Genomic DNA, 17203 nt, shown 5'->3' on the forward strand with positions numbered 1-17203 from the left:
TATTGGTTTTTTAAGTTTAGAATTGTAAAGAGAGAACTTTCTCCCCTTTAAAGCAAGAAATCGCTGTTCAGCTTTCACTGCAATGATTGAATCCTTTATTCGACAAAAAGGGAAATGAATTTTTTTCCCTGTAGCTGACTTTTTATGTGACATTGTTGGAGAGACTGAGCACAAAATTTTTAAACAGATGACAAGGCTGTCACCTTTGAGTGGCACAAATTTAGTAGCAACAGTGGAGTTTTTATTATGATTTCTTTTTAATATGAAACCCCAAAGTTATTCCTCTATTCCTTCACGATGAAATCGCATTGAGTGGCAACCTTAAGACAGTGATTAGGAGGAAAGGCGAATGTGAGAAAGGCAGTATAATTTTCATCTAAGAAACAGCGCTAGATTTGTGGGAAGGTAATTGTATGTATTACTGAGCTGTGTGATGATCCTCCCATTTGAAAAGTTCATCTCCAAGAAGCATTCAGTCAGGAGAGCTATCAACAGATCTGGCCTTTGATAAACACATCCACTTTAATAGCAGTCTCTGAGATGAAAGGTTTGGATTCTTTCAAGGAAACACAAATTCATGGTACTCCGGCTCTGCAGCCTGAAAATATGAAATTAAAACACTAGTATGCTGCCTTGAAAACCATCAAATTATGCTAGAATCTTACTTTTAGACACAAAAGGAAGACATTCATAACACACAGCATGTTACTAATTCGTCTCTCTTTATTCCTAAAATGATTTAAAGCAACTGGCAAGGATAGGAAAGTACTGTTTCTTGGCCTGATGTAAAATGAGGGATTGCCCAAGATAATCTGTAAGGTGTCTTCCATATTATACCTTTTATGAGAAATTTTGGGGAGTTTGTCTTTCAAAACTTCATTATAATAGACCATAAGGCGAAGTCTTCATGATAAACCTCCTTATGTGGTGGTTAAGATAGACCTAAATTCATCCTAGAATCTACCTAGTAGTTGGACTGTTGTGATTCTGAAGCTTACATGTATTCACAGAGTTATACATTTAACTCCTTGGAAAATTAGGAGATGAGGATTTATTCTCTGTTCTTGTTACTAACTTAGTGAATTTGGCCAATGATTGCCACTTTTCAATGGCACAAATCTGATAACAACAGGAGAGTGTTTTCTTACAATCTGTGTATTACATAAGCTCTAAAACTGAGCTTCGTGATTTGGAGGGAAGGTAGTTAAGAGGACCGTTTACTTTTCATCTACTGAAACAATGCTTAACTTTTGAAAGGTAATTGTAGTATCACTGAAAAAAGTGGAGTTTCTTCCCTGACTAAATGGACTTCTCTTAAAGAAAGAGTGTCGGTTTTATCTTGTTGGGAAATTTTTCTAGCCCATATTTTATGTGTCTTAAAAAAAGAGCTTAGGTGGCATAATTCACAATGGCCAAAAGGCAGAAGTAACGCAAATGTCCATCAACAGATGAATGAAGGAACAAATGTGATCTATACAAACGTGGAATATTATTCAGCCTTAAAAAGGAAAGAAACTGTGACACATGCTACAACATGGGTGAACCTTGAGGACATTATGCTAAGTGAAATAAGCCGGTCACAAAAGGACAGACGTTGTATGATTTCACTTAGGCAAAGTACCTAGGATAGTCCGATTCATAGAGACAGAAAGTAGAATGGTGGTTGTCAAGGGCTGGAGGAGTGGCGATTGGGGAGCTGGTGTTTAATGAGTACAGAGTGTCAATTTAGGAAGATGAACAAGTTCTGCAGATGGACGGTGGTGAGGGTTACACAACAATGTGAACATCCTGAAGCTATAGCACTGTAAACTTAAACGTGGTTAAAGTAGAAATGTTATGTTATGTCTCTTTTATCCCAGTCAAAAAATTGTTTAAGAAAAAGAATTTTTTAAATGACTTCAACTGCATTTTCATGTTTACCCCTTGTCCTAATTTAAGAGGGGCGTAAGTCCTATTTCTCCAAAATTCTGTGTCTCTGCTGCTTTAAGCGTGAATAAAATGTCGCCAATGGCTTTTTGACTCATTTTAGGATGTCTCTTTTGGTAGCCATCAGCTCTGAGACAATCTTTGTGGCTCTGAATTCAGATAAAATTAGAATTATATTTAAGTTGCATCTTCCATGTGTTTTACAACTACAAATATGGACAGTAAATGAAGAAAAATAATGCTACCATATTGGAAAGTTGCCTTTTGGAAAATTATACATATGACAGTTTATATAAAAGATGTGATATTACCATGTCTACTTAGTGAACACATTTTAAAATGGACATTTTGGCATCAAGTAAAAGATGTTTATAAAGTATTTTCTTATTTTAACTGGGAACCCCAGTTATTGATGATATGCTTCTTGTTCCCCTATGAATATTTGACCAAATCTTAATGTTCTTTTACCTTTTTATGGTGCTTAAAGTAAGCTAATAATGCCTGAAAAGTTGTTTATTTTTCTATTTTGTTATAATAACTCTCATGAATACCTTTATTTGTCAAAGTTTCACGCCAATAGTACAAAAGTGAGAATGATTTTTCCATTTTTTAAAAGTAAAGTTATAATAATCTATAAAGTGTTTTTTTTAAATTTTTTTTAACATTATTTATTTTTGAGACAGAGAGAGACAGAGCATGAACAGGGGAGGGTCAGAGAGAGAGGGAGACACAGAATCTGAAACAGGCTCCAGGCTCTGAGCTGTCAGCCCAGAGCCCGACACGGGGCGAGATCATGACCTGAGCCGATGTCGGCCGCCCAACCGACCAAGCCACCCAGGCGCCCCTCTATAAAGTGTTTTAAAATTCAATTTCTCATCTAAAAACTTGCATGATATTTGTTTTAGAATAGGACTTACCCCCACCCTAGGCTGGTGGTGAAAGATAAAAGAGGACACCAAGCACCTAGAAATATTTTTGACCAAATATAAGCACCTTAAATAGGACCTTTTTTTTTTTAAAAAAAAAAGGTTTTTTTTTTTAACATTTATTTATTTTTGAGAGACAGAGCACAACTGGGGGGAGGGGCAGAGAGAAAATGAGACACAGAATCTGAAGCAGGCGCCAGGCTCTGAGCTATCTGCACAGAGCCTGATGTGGGGCTTGAACTCACAGGGCTTGAACTCGTGGGGCTTGAACTCACAAACCATGAGATCATGACCTGAGCTGAAGTTGGACGCTTAACTGACTGAGCCATGCAGGTGCCCCCCTAAATAAGACCTTTTTAATGTTGAGTTTGTTATTAAGTTTTGATAGAAATTTTTCATAAATTCTTTTTTTAATGTTTTTTTTAGAGTTTATTTTTTGAGAGTGAGAGAAAGTGCAAGTGGGGAAGGGGCAGAGAGCAAAAGAATGAGAGAATCCCAAGCAGGCTCCACACTTTCAGCATGGAGCCTTGATGTGGGGCTCGTGAGATGATCTGAGCCGAAGTCAGACGCTTAATCAACTGAGCCACCCAGGCGCGCCTTTCATAAATTCTTAATTCTTTTATAGACAAACTAATTTAGAGTAAAATAACCTTTACAAAGAATAACCAATAACCTGTAATTTTGTACTGAATTTAAAGGTGAAAGCATTTGTAATGTAAGCACAAACACACTTGGAAGTTTCAGGAAAGTTATTAGCAGAGAAGTCCTGTTAAGTCATGAGTGGCAGCAGGGGCAAGGACAGGTGAGGCAGAACTTTTATCGTTAAATGCATCTTGGGCAGCAGTGACCCTGGCTTTGGACAAGATTCCTTATAATTATCTTTTTCTCCCAAATCTATTGCAAAATGTAGAGTTTCAAGTGCTCCCAGGAGATGGTTATGTCAGTGACAATGAATTTCATGGTGGAAAGTCTGTGTGATTGGAGTCCATTCGGAGTCAGTTATTTCCTCATGAATGGTTTGAATTTATTTTGGGTCAGTCTGAGTAAATGTCAAGTGCTTTTTCACATGGCGAAAGTGAGCTCTTCTGTGGGCACTTCCTATGAAACCCAGATATCATGGCAAAGATAGTTCCTCAGTCTTTCATGGGCAATTCCCCAAATCCAAACTCTTCTGAAAACTCAGACTTTGTTTTTACAACTTCATTGATGATATTATTGGAGATGACCTGATGTAGCTAGAGTTTTAACTAGTTCTACTTATTATAAATATTTGTACGTTGAACGGTGGAAATATTAATGTTTGATTACACATGCTGCCCTAGAGCCTGCCAGGAGTGTTCCATAATGTGATATGTGCACAAAAATCAGAGCATTTCTGAATTCCCAAACACCTCTGACTATAAGGGACTCAGAAAAGGGATTTAGGTCTATACTATATAAATATTTGTGTTACTACTACTATGTAATGATATTCTTTCATGAAACAAATATTTATTGTATGCATACTGTGACAGGCACTGTGCTGGGGTGGGATATACAATAACAAGGAAAACATGTATAATCCCTGCTGTCTAGTTGGGGAAACAATCACATGCACAGCTATATAATTATAGACATATCTTTGTCTATCTGTGTATCTGCATGTTATATATATTTATATATATCAGATATATATATTATATATTATTGTATACAATATATCATGTACATATTAAATATGTGCTTTATATAATTATAGATATATATTATAGATAATCACATGTACAGGTATGTAATTACAAATTGTGTTAGATGGTATGAAAGAAAAGAACAGAGTTCAGGAAAAAATGGGGGAGGGTCTAATTTAGGTTGGTGGATCAGGGAGTATTTGAATGAAAACCTGAAGAGTTACAAGGAGTAGCAGGTGAAGGGGATGGGGAAAATAGCCCATCTAGAGGAAACAGGTTGTGCATAGGTACAGGGGTAGGAAAAATCTTGGCAAACAGGAAGGGTAGGAAAAGACCATATGCCTAGGACATGGCAAGGGATAAGAAACTAAGATGAGATGAAGATTTAGAAGCAGCAGAGGCTAGATTATTCTGAATGGGCCATGGAAAAGACAAATGTATTTCTATTTGCTGAGGAGTGATATAATCAAATTTAATTTTTAAATTATTCTAGGATATAATACAAATTCTAAGAATGAATTGGAATTGTGCAAATTGGAAGAAAAAAACATTTCAGGTGAGAGATGAAAAGAAGGAAAGAACAGAGTGAAGGAAATGGAGATGGAAAGAAAGAGATGGAATCAAAAGGTAATCTAGAGAGAAGACTGGCAGGACTTAGTAATGGATTGGCCACAGCAGTTGAGGGAGAGGCTTGCTATTTTCTGGATGGATGGAGGTGTCATTTGCCAAGAAGAAGAAGATTGGAATAGGAGTGTGTTGGTTGGGGCCGGGGTGAGGGGAGAGCAAGAGTTATGTTTTAGACACGTTAAGTTTGTGATGTCTGTATGATATCCAAGTGGACATGTCAAGTAGACATTTGGATACACAGATCTGGAGCTGAGATATAAATATGGAGGCTATTAATTTGAGAGTTGTAATACAGATAGATTTATAGCATAGGAACAGATGAGGATACTTAAAGAATGAAGACAGAGAAGTTCAAAAACTGACCTTCAGCCTTGTTGAGGAATTTCAACATTTAAAAGTCAGGTGGAAGAGGAAAAGGCAACAATGGGGAGTGAGAAGGAGTGGCCAGACTGGTAGGAGAGGAACCTGGTGACTGTGGCATCAAAAAATCCAAGGGCTCCTGGGTGGCTCAGTCAGTTGGGCATCCAACTCTTGATTTCGGCTTAGGTCATGATCCCAGGGTCACAGGATCGAGCCCCATGTCGGGCTCCATGCTGAGCTTGGAGCCTGCTTGATTCCCCCCCCCCCATCTCTCTCTTTCTCTATCCCTCTGTCCCTCCCCCAACTAAAATAAAAAATAAAAAAAAATGTAAAAATACAGGAGAACGGGATTTAAGAAGCAAGTGCTCAAGAATGTTGAATGCTGTGAAGAAGTAGGAGAGAAGGGATCTGAATGGCTCTTCGTTTTTGACAAGTGAGTTGTGCCTTTTGTGAGAGCAGTTTCCATAACCAAATTGTGGTAGGTCAATTGGTGATAGGGTGGGGTGAGTTTTTGTTTGTCTGTTTGTTTTTGTTTTTGTTTTTCTCCAGAAGGTTAGTTTTGAGGGAGACACAGAGAAACAGAGACAGATAGAGATAGATGCAAGGGCAAAGGGATTATTCAAAAGATAGGAGGTATGAGCGCATGCCTGAATATTGATGGGGACTAATGAGGAGAGAGAAAAAAATGCTGAAGATGCCTTGGAAAGAAGGGATTGAAGGAGTTGAGGCCAATGTTTACTCTGTATCAGGGTACCATGATACACTGGATACAGGATACAGACACACTGTGATGTTACATACATTAGCCCACTTTAAGCCTTACAACAGCACTACGAAAAAATATCACAGTTATAACAAACACGTCATTAGAATCTAAATGACTAGAAGTCCAGTGAGAATGACTCCAGGTTACTCACATCTACTAGAAATATACTCAGAGTTCAGAGGAAAGTGCAGATGTTTCTATACTGCTCCCCTTACTTGTCTTCCAGTCACTGCCAACTTTGTTCTCAGCAGGAGCTCATGGAATTCCTTCTTCCCTTGGTCTTCTCCTCATTCCCACATCATTCTCTGCCCTCTCCTTCAGTGCTGACTATATCATTGTACTACTTTGACCTACACTGATGAGTTCTCTTTGCATTGTATCCCCCATTCTTGGGAAGCATCCATAAAGTCCAACAGAAGCTAATCTCGATCAGTTCACATAGTGCATCTTGGACTTACTCACTTAATGAAATGACTGTTGTGTGCTAGGTACTGTACTATATGGTGGTAAACAAACAGACATGGGGTTTATGGTCTAATGTGTGTGCATGGATGAGGGAGTGCAAAGGCTTAGTGAGTGAACCAGCAAATTATTTTAAAAAGATAATTTCAGGGGTGCCTGGGTGTCTCAGTCTGTTAAGCGTCCGACTCTTAATTTCAGCTCAGATCATGATCTCAGGGTTGTGAAATCAGCCCTGCATGGGGCTTGATGGGGAGTGAAGAGCTTCTCTGTGCCCCTCCCCCACATGCATGTGCTCTCTCTTGCTGTCTCTCAAATAAATGAATAAATAAAGAAATTAATAAGCTTAAATAAAGAAATAAGCTTAAAAAAAAGATAATTTCAGTTTATGATGAATCTATGGAGAAAATAAACCAGAGCAATGTGGTAGAGAACTGAATATTTTCTTCAGATTGGGAGGTCAGGAAAGTTCTGAATATTGTGCTGCAAGACCCCTCTCCACTGAGGGTGAGGATGGACACAAAGAGAACCCACCTTGACCTCCAGGGGAGAATGAGAAGAATCACAGGAGTTAAGGGGAAGGGGTCAAGGTCCAGTGCCCTACTGCCATTTCACAGATAAAGATGCTGAGGGCAGAGTTATCTGGCCTGCTCAAGGCCCTTTGACTCAAAAGGGATAACATTACAATTCCAGCCTCTGTCTAGTTATTTCCTGAACAAAAGCACCAGTTCTAAGCCTACAGTATTCCCTGGGAAGCCTTGAACAGGCTGATTTACCTGGGTCTACAAGTGAGGCTATTACCAAAATAAGCATCTTTGGGCAAAATGATTTATGTGCAAAAGTATTGTGACTCTTTTGGAGACAATGGGCAATGTCAAATCAAGATTTTCCCTGCCACACCATGTCATCATTGTAAAATGTCATTTTTTTAGACAGGTCTTAAAATTCTGCCAAAGGCCACTTAGTCTTTCCCTTCTCTTCTAGGAAGGAATGTGCCTAAATTTTCCCAGAAAAATGGGTGTTCCCTTCAGAGAAATAGATTGCTCAACCTTGCTCAGTGGCAGCCAACTACAGAGAATCACAACAATTAAGGCAGGATTTGTTTTTTTTTCATATCCTACCAAAAGTATTGCATAGAAATCCAGGGCTCTACATGGTGGTCTGTGCTTCACCATTTCAGGAAGGGGTGCAGGAATTGCTATTGCTTGATTGGTGTGGCAGTCCCTTCAAGATTCCCACCAGATACCTGGAGAGTGCCATGAGGTATAACTGTGGAGCATGGCCTGGGAAAATATGGAGAGGTGCTTCTTCTGGTTAGTCTTTTATCTTGAATACAGTTTAGGAGACTAAATAGAAATTGCCTATATAAAGCCAAGAAACAGCCTATCTGTTTTAAAAGAGAGAAAAGGGAATGCAATGATAATTACATGGTTAGAAAATAAGATTTATGAGGAAAGATTAGAGAAGATGGGGAAGGGTGAATAGAAGGCTGAAGGCATCAGCTCCAAGATTGGTGCTTGTTTCTATTTCCTCCCCATCGCTGGGCAGGACCTCAGATTCCCCTGAAAATCCTCTGGAGTACTTCAAGGAATCTCTCTAAGCTCTGCTTCCTACCTTCTTCTGGTGTCCTCTTCCCTTTCTCCCCCATTTCTTCATGCCTGGTTTATTTCTCCCTACGGAAGCCTGTAGTTAATTGTCTTATTGAGCTGTGTTGTTTTCTGGCTCTCTACCCTTTTCATAAGAACCATTTGCCACTCCCATCTAGTGGTTAACTAAAAGAAGACTGTGTTGGTTTCTGGCACATAATTTTGCTTACTAAATGTTTTTTGAATTAAATATTCACAGTATCATTGCTTTGGCTATCTTGTTAGTCTGGTGCTTCATGAGTGAATGACACAGAAAGAGAGAAAACAGAAAGTCTCTGTATTCACACCAATTCTCAGTAGCTTGATTTTCCCATTCCAGCTCACATCCATGAAGATCTTTCATCAATTTTCTCAGACTGGTGTATTAGTGGGGACAGGCCAACTGTTACAACACAGAATGCCAAAATTTTAAAGTTGAGAATTTGGATTGAAAATCCAAAATAAAAATTTGTCACTCATATTACAACCTTAGCCTGGCTGGCTGGCTTTACTGGGCAGGTGTCCTCCAAATAGCAATGTAGGCTTTAGATCCTTTTCTTTTCTTTCTTTTTTTTTCTTTAAATTTTTTCTTTAAATTCTAGTTAGTTAACATACAGTGTGATATTGTTTTCAGGAGTAGAATTTAGTGATTCATCACTTACATATAGCACCCAGTGCTCAACATGACAAGTGCCCTCTTTAATGTCCATCATGCATTTAGCCCATGCCCCACCCACCGACCCTCCATCAACCCTCAGTTTGTTCTCTATGGTTAAAAGTCTCTTATGGTTTGTTTCCCTCTTTCTTTTTCCCCCTTTCCATATGTTCATCTGTTTTTATTTCTTAAATTCCACATATGAGTGAAATCATATGGTATTTGTCTTTCTCTGACTGGCTTATTTTGCTTAACATGATATACTCTAGCTCCAACTACATCATTGCAAATGGCAAAGTTTCATTCCTTTTGATGGCTGAATAATATTCCATATATATATGGATTATTCCATATATATATATTCCATATATATAATATTCCATATATATATATATATATATATATATATATATATATATATGTATACCATATCTTCTGTATCCATTCATCAGTCAGTGGACATTTGGGCTCTTTCCATTGTTTGGCTATTGTTGATGCTGCTGCTATAAACATCCAGGTGCATGTACCCCTTCCAATCTGTATTTTTGTATCATTTGGGTAAATACCTAGTAGTGCAATTGCTGGGTTGTTGGGTAGTTCTATTTTTAACTTTCTGAGGAACCTCCCTACTATTTTCCAGAGTGGCTGCACCAGTTTGCATTCCAACCAATAGTGCAAGAGGGTTCCCCTTTCTCCACATTCAGAGCCTTTTCTTGATCCTTAGACTTCTCCATTCAATAGGTGCAGTGGGAAAAAAGAGAGAAAGTGTATATGAGGCTTGGAAATAGTATATGACTATTCATATACTGTTCATTCTATTCATATCCCATTTACCAACACCAGTCACAAGGCTACATCCAATTGGAAAAGTGGCCATACCTTGACACCAAGAAGTGTACTTGGAAAGAAAGGAAAAATCATTTGGTGAACAACTAACTCATTGCTGGCACAGATGCCATGAGGGAGTGTCTGCTTCTATTAATCAAATGACTAACTAAAATATTAAGTTAAAATATGGCTACCATAAAGGGTATATACAAAGTTCGCAAAGAATCTTACTATTGGGAAACCATTACATTTTGTCATACAGAGTTAAGGAAATGAAATCAAACGTATGAAATTATATTGAAGATTAAAAACATACATGGTTGATATGCCAGAATTGTGACACTGCCAATATATTAAATGTTTCCATGACAAAACAATTAGGAATATTATAGTATCCACTGAAGACAATTCAGTCACATTTTTGCCATTTTTGCAGGATATTTGACCCCTTCCCATTTCTCTCATTTTTCATATCTTCAAAAGAAGAAAATCCCCCTTGTTTTATCTGCTTACATGTGTTATCATGAAAGAATGAATGAACAAATGAAAAATTGAAAAAGAAAGGAGGGATGGGGGAGGAAAAATCATACTTAATACATGAACACACGCACACTTACTTTTACATTTTAATGCTGTTTTGTTAAACAGTTGAGCCCAATAAATTTTGAGATTTTTCTCCCAAGTGTGAAAAAAAATAAACATGCAGAATTTTATTTCAGTATTCGCTTTGGCATCAGGCTTAATTATTTTTCTTTTCTTTTAGTTATACCAGCTTAACCCTCTGCCTATCAGCATTAGCTCCTGGTGCAGGAGTACTATGGGCTTCTGGTGGAGCACATGTTAAAAATAATGAAAGAACAAACAATTTCACAAACACCAATACCTGGAGGAGGTTTGGGGAGAAGAGCAGAGCCTGGAGTGAATAAGTAGAAACAGCTCCAAACCAGATTAAAGAACAAAGAGCCCAACTTCTTCCCCAAACAGTCAACCTTTATACGAGTTTTGTGACTCATTCAAATGGCATCACTGGGTGTGAGGATGGAAGGGACAGGAAGGGCTCAGAGCAGAGCAACAAGGGGCCTACACTAGCAGTCTGGCAGATTTGATTTTGAAAATTCTGTTGATATTCAGGAAACTAGAGCTTAATGTCTTTCCACATAATCATTCTTTCCTCCCTCTTGTACAGAGCAACTCCAATGTGAGAAATGCTATGTGAGACACTACCCAGTCAATACATCCTTTTGAGGTATATCAGTTAAGCTTGTCCAGCAGTTCAAGAACCTCAAGGTTGACTATCCTTCACAAAGGAGGCTAACCAGCTCCCGTGTCTGGAAGGCATGGCCTGAGGCAGCACTGACACCTGGGAACAAAGTGGAGAGCCATCTCTGGAAGCCCTGGGCCTTGCCTCTGGATGGAAGATTCTATTGCCTTAAAAGGGAAGTGCCCAGGGAGATGTGTTGGGTGAGTCGCATCTCTTTTGCCTTCTACCTTGCTATCTCTTCTTTTACCTTCTACCTTGCTATCTCTTTCATCCCATCAACATTTATTGAATTACAGATGTGCAAGACAATCTGGACAATTGAGTGATGTGTGAGACACAACCCTGCTTTTTAGGAATGGACAGCAACTATAATATAAGACAGACAGGGCTATCTGAAAGATATAGTTAGGAACTGTACGGTACACCTCTCTCCTGGTGAGACTGGGGAGGTTTCAGAGAGGAACCTGTATATTTGAACTAGGCTTAAAAATGTCGAACTTGCAGGCACTTTAGGTCCGACCATTTACCTTTGTATATGCCTAATTTATTTTACAATCTGTCCTGAAATTTACCTAGTTATAGGCTAGGTGTGCAGTGGAGCCAGATATATAAATTTGGTGCTCAAAACCACTGCAGTGTATGAAGGCTGTTCAGGAATCTTAGAAATCACTAATTCAAACTCCCCTGTCTCTCGTGGTAAGTAGAATCACTCCAGTGAACCCAAGTAGCCAAATATTTAAGGCATGCCTGATTCTACTGCCCCTGTGTGAATCTGGTTCATGAGATGGAAAGGCAAACCCAGGAACACATAAATTATTAGAGGGGAGATTTGAATAAAACGTGGTCAGAAGACCCATTATAAGATGTCTTATGTTAGACTAAATGACTTGTTTTTCAGTGCATTCGTATGAAAAATAAGTATTACCTACAAAAATGTAAGCCAAATTGTTCAATAAATTAATCACAGCTATATTTCAGACAAATGGTCGGAGGTCTAAGTATCTGAGACCTACGTATCACACGTGCTCCCTTTTACTGTCAACAAGTTAGGATTAGTCTCTCACTCTGAAGGAACAAGGATGTAGTTATTTCCCTTTGTGTCGGCTCAAAGTACCTAGAGCCTTTTCCTCCAAGGAACCAGGGTGATGTTCAAGGAAATCCCCATACTGGTTGGCCCAGCTCTGCTTCAGGAAATCAAAATGTGTTGACCCTGACTTCTGTCTATATTCATTTCTCTTATGCCTCCAAGATTCTTTAGTTCCCTTTAACAATTGCAGACTGAATCTATAGCCACATTTCCATGGGTAATTCAGCAGTAGCTGATTTGGAAAGCTTCTTGAATGTGACATCACAGTATACACATTCTTCTACTTTAAAATGGCTAAGAGAAAAATTATAGAGTGGAAATAATGGAAAATATTAGATGCCAAGGACCTTAAAACACCTTTTAGCTTTAAGGTCTGGGAATCTACATAATGCATAGGATTAACTTTTCTTCGTGTTTTCCTCACTCCTATCCCAATTCTCTTTTTGGGAAGATTTTTAAAGAATAAGAGCTGAGTGCTTCAGTGTCTGTCACCATTTTATCTGCATTTTCACGAGGTTTTAGCAATCTTGTGAGTCATCTCTTCTTCACCTCCCACAAATAGCGTGGGTTAAGTAGAGCCATGGGAATTTTTTTTTTTAAAGTAATAATTCCAGCATTGGAATCTAAAACAACATCACTTATATTAAAAACACACACACGGTGAATGACCTACCATGTAGCTTACCTGCGAGTGTTCCATTAGGCAGATGCCAGCGATTTGTGTTTTGGGTAGTAAGTATCCTTGATCTTCTGCTGTTTTGGAGGCAGTGTTTGACAGCAGAGTGTGTTGGAGAATTGACCTCATTACATCATATGTGCTGAATCACCATCCTACAACTCTTGTCCCCAAGGCATGGGGCAGAAGGCACTGCTTGTCATCACACTGTTATGGAAATGTGTGCCAGTAAAAATCTTGGCAGGCTTGTGCCACATTTTTACTGTTGTTTCTCATTAACGTTACATTAATGTGATCAAGAAGGTATTTTGTTCTCTGTCTCTCTGCCTCTGTCTCTCTCTAAACAATCAACTGCGTTTAAAATCTTTTCTTTTGAAGCTACTGATCTGTGGGCTTGCCTTGCAACATCCCAGTGGTTTGACTGTCCTCTAGTGGCTGTTTTGAATCATAGGTTTCAAAGAGAGAGTTTGTCGTTTTGTTTCTTTATCGTGTCTCAAATAAAAACCTGTGTGCTGGGAATTGTCCTTTAAGGATGTGATGCTTTCGTGTTTGAAAAAACAAGAGAATAATGATGAATTTTAATCTCTATTTTGCTTCATCTTTGCTACAGTTTGAAAACCCCAAACCATTGAAATGTTAAGTAAATTAACCCACGTCTGTGCAGCCTCCATCAATGAATGCAATAGTTTAAGAATACTCACTTTTGAAGAGCAAACTGCTTTTGTCTGTGCCACTCGATTTAAGGGAAAACTACTTCTGGAATCCTTTCCAAGCTCTTCATACTCAGAATAATTTCTACTGCCACTCTAATTATCAGCCAGGACGCTTATTTGTAATCACCAGCTTTCAATAATTTAAATAGGTAGTTTTTCAGCCAACTATTTTTATTCAAAATGTGACAAAGGCTAAAATTACATGTTGAATTTTATCCAGATGCTGTCTTCTTTTAGGACATGCCAACTGATGCAGAGCGATTGTTCATTTTCTTATAACATGTCAGAAGCACATCTTTATTTCATGAATCTAACTAGCAATCCAAAACGCAGTCTGCAATTTATGTATCAGTTCATTAGCTTATCAGAACCAGCAGGCAGGGCATTTTAAGATTTAATTCAGTGTGCTGAATCATCAAACATAACCACACCCAAGCTGTGTTATCCTTCAGATTTTGGAGATGAGCTTTTTACTGTCTAACTAAATTTCAGCAGGGATCATTTGGGTGCTTACATTTTTCTCCAATAATAATAATGGCCACTTTGAATAAATTTGCCAATATGGCTATCACTACTTAATATTTCTATAAAGACCCTTAAAGTCTCTTGTTTAAATTTTTTAAATTCCTTTTTGTATACAAAATGGACCAACTTTTTGACCTCAAAAAGAACTGAATAAGACAGAATCCAGATTCCTTAAGAAAAAATTTCTGCTGTTTCAAACTTTTTTTTTTTAGTCTAATAATTACCATCTTCCACGCCGGCAAGGGGGTTCACTCAGAAAAGTCCCAAAGCTGCAAAATTGCAAAATTGAGAAGCTAGGTTAAAGGTTTTTCTGTTTTGTGAAATTTGTTAGATTTTGCCAAGTCCCTGGTTTTGCACTGAAAAAGTTTCAGGGTAAGCTTGTTGTTCTCCTTTGTCAGGGTCTTTGTTCAAATAGTGTCCATGGAGTGGGTAATTTCTATCAACGAATATGGATACAAAGAGTTGCTTCAGTGCCGCTCAGTGTCCTTCTGTCAGTCCCTTGTAGGTCCCCTCTCCCGGTTCTCATTGTGAGTTTTCCAAGCTTTCAACCCTCTCTTCCAATCCACCCCACAACTCCCTGTACTCAGGGTCACCAGATGACCTTCGCTCTTACCTCACAGAGGAAGTAGACTCTATTTACAAGAAGTCCTTCAAGTACTTTTCATTCGATAAACATACCTACATTTGCAATCTCAGGGGCAAGGAGACTCCTCTGATTTTCCAAAACCAGTCCCTCTATCTCACTCCTGTTTCCTCAGAGCCCTTGCTCCACCCTTGTCTCTTTTCTTGCATACATCTACAGTCTCTCACTGATCACTGACTCAGTTTGCGCAGCATGTAAACCTGATGTGATCTCTCCCAGAGGATTGCTTTAGGATCCATCAGAGTCCAAGTGACAGCTCCCAGCTCCTTCCTGAACACAGAGGCCACAGGTGGCTCCTTTGACAGAGCACCCATGTTTTCAGTTATGTGGCCTTGACACACTGGCTTCAAGGGATTATATTATGGATAGGAGCTGTAGCCAAAGACAGCAGATGTAAGAGCTTTAGCCAAAGACAGCTCAGATTTGAGAGCCAAAACTACATGGTGTCTGAGTCCTGGTTGGATTCCTGTTTGCAAGCAATAGAAAATGATTCTGGCTAATTTAACCTTAACAGACTATTTACTGGAAGGATGTCTGTGGCTCAGATATCTAGAGGGACTCGGAGGACCTGGCTTAGAAAAGAGGTGGGAACCAAGGTGGTCTGCAGTGGGGAGCACAGCAAAAGCTATGCAAGAAGAGTAGAGTATTCAGCCTGCTGCCTCCACTCCTGCTCCTTTGTTGGGCTGGTCTCCAGCTGTCCCTATACTTGTGTGACTGGCCTAGGCTGAGTGACATGCTTGCTCCACAGCCAGGCTGGGCAGGGAGAGAGAGCACTGGCTCTTGGTTACTGTGTAGGATGTGGGTTCCATGCCCATTTCTATACAGTAGGAGATACCCTAGAGAGGAGATTCTTAGAGTGTTAACAGGAGTTGGATGCTACAGAGTCCAAACCAACAAATGATGATTGTAGATGGTTCTCTAACACAAGGAGGGGCTCTCATGGAGAACGTGAATGTGAGGCAAGAGGAGATCAGTGGAAAGCAGTAGGAATAGAGAAGCAATAACAGAGAGAAGCAAAGATGAGCTAGACTCAGAGCAGGCGAGACACGCAGTTGTGTCATGAAAATGGTAGAGTCACAAGAGGAGAAGAGATGGATTGATGTCCACCCTCAGGGGTAGTGAGACAAATAGTGATTTTAGGTGCTGGATTGCTGGGGATACTTGAGCTGGCTCAATTCTGAAAGAGTAGATAGATAGTGTTATCTAGTTCACAGGCTTTGGAGTCAGAGAATCATGGGGGTCCCTGAGATTCATATCCCAGTTCAACACTCACCCACTCACCTTGGACATATTTTTTAGCCACCGCATCCTCACTTTCCTAATTTGCAAAAACTGTACCTACATCATTTTGTTGATGTAACAATAAAATGACAATACATTTAGGTTCTTAGCATAGTTCTTGGCATATTATATGTTAACTGTTATTATTACTCTTATTATTTCATATCTCCCATGACTTTACAAATGTTATTCTATTTCTTTATCTTCATAGAAAAGACCAACTCACCTTTAAGATATAGCTCAGATGTTACCTTCTCTGCAAATACACTCATGAATATTCCCCCTGCCCTAGGTAGAACTGATAATTCAAGGCAACACTTACTGAGTGACTACAATATGCATGGTGCAGCATTTTTCTAGGTGCTGGAGATAGCAAAGATGTCAAAGACATAGTTTGGTTCCTCAGTAGTCTACAGCTAGAGGGAAAAACAGGGACATAAACACACAATTTTAATATCTTCCAGTAAGTACCGTGATAGAGCTAGGACAGAAGAACACCCCGCTTTCCATTTTCTCCCACTTAAACCATGCCTCTATTGCAGCAGCCATGCCATTGTGAGTATACTTTTTGAGCACACAAATATATATCTTTTACATCTTTTTATCTCTAGGACATATTAAGCACTCGGTATCTTTGTTAGATAAAGTATGATTCCATTATATCTTCACTGAAAAACTTATTAATTTTTGGAGATATCATTCCCACTATGTATTACTATCTGAATAAAGTTTTATTTTGAACTTCCCTAAGTTACTTCCTTACCAAAAGTTAAGGTTCAGTCACTGCTCAATGTTATCACCTCTAATCTGGTTGAAATTTGATTGAAGCGAGGGGGACTTGTCTGGAGAATACCAGGTTGAAGCTTGAGGGAGTCCCACACACATAAGATAAAGCCCCACGTATGGGGAAAGCTGAGGCATGAGAGGAAGTAGGGCTAGGGGCGCAGGTAGAGATGGAGCTGGACTGACCCTTGAGTGGTGCAATTGGAGTCCTAGGGGGAGAAGGGGGAGGGAGCAGAGAACACATAGAGGCATCCACCGTGTGTGAGGAGGAAAGAGAGGCCAGTGGGACTGGAGCAAAACAAGGCAGAGAGCAGAGGCCAGAGAGGGGATAGGGATGAGGGAGAAAGAGTCCAGTTATTCATTTGCTTGGGGATTATGTGAAACATTGGCATGCA

General features: G+C 39.2%; 1 protein-coding gene across 2 annotated transcripts in view; it reads left to right on the forward strand.

Annotated features, from left to right (window-relative positions):
* Window positions 1–11063: 11063 nt before the first annotated feature.
* Window positions 11064–17203, forward strand: part of SCEL (sciellin) — a 162702-nt gene continuing 156562 nt past the window's right edge. Inside the window, exon 1 of one of the 2 annotated variants that reach the window (XM_015543692.2) lies at window positions 11064–11300. In XM_015543692.2, coding sequence (XP_015399178.1) covers window positions 11251–11300 — 50 coding nt within the window. In that variant the 5' untranslated portion in view covers window positions 11064–11250. The remainder of the gene's footprint in view (window positions 11301–17203) is intronic. The other variant, XM_042978710.1, reaches the window with a different exon arrangement.

Source organism: Panthera tigris, chromosome A1, assembly GCF_018350195.1.
Source record: "Panthera tigris isolate Pti1 chromosome A1, P.tigris_Pti1_mat1.1, whole genome shotgun sequence".
NCBI classification, from domain to species: Eukaryota; Metazoa; Chordata; class Mammalia; order Carnivora; family Felidae; genus Panthera; species Panthera tigris.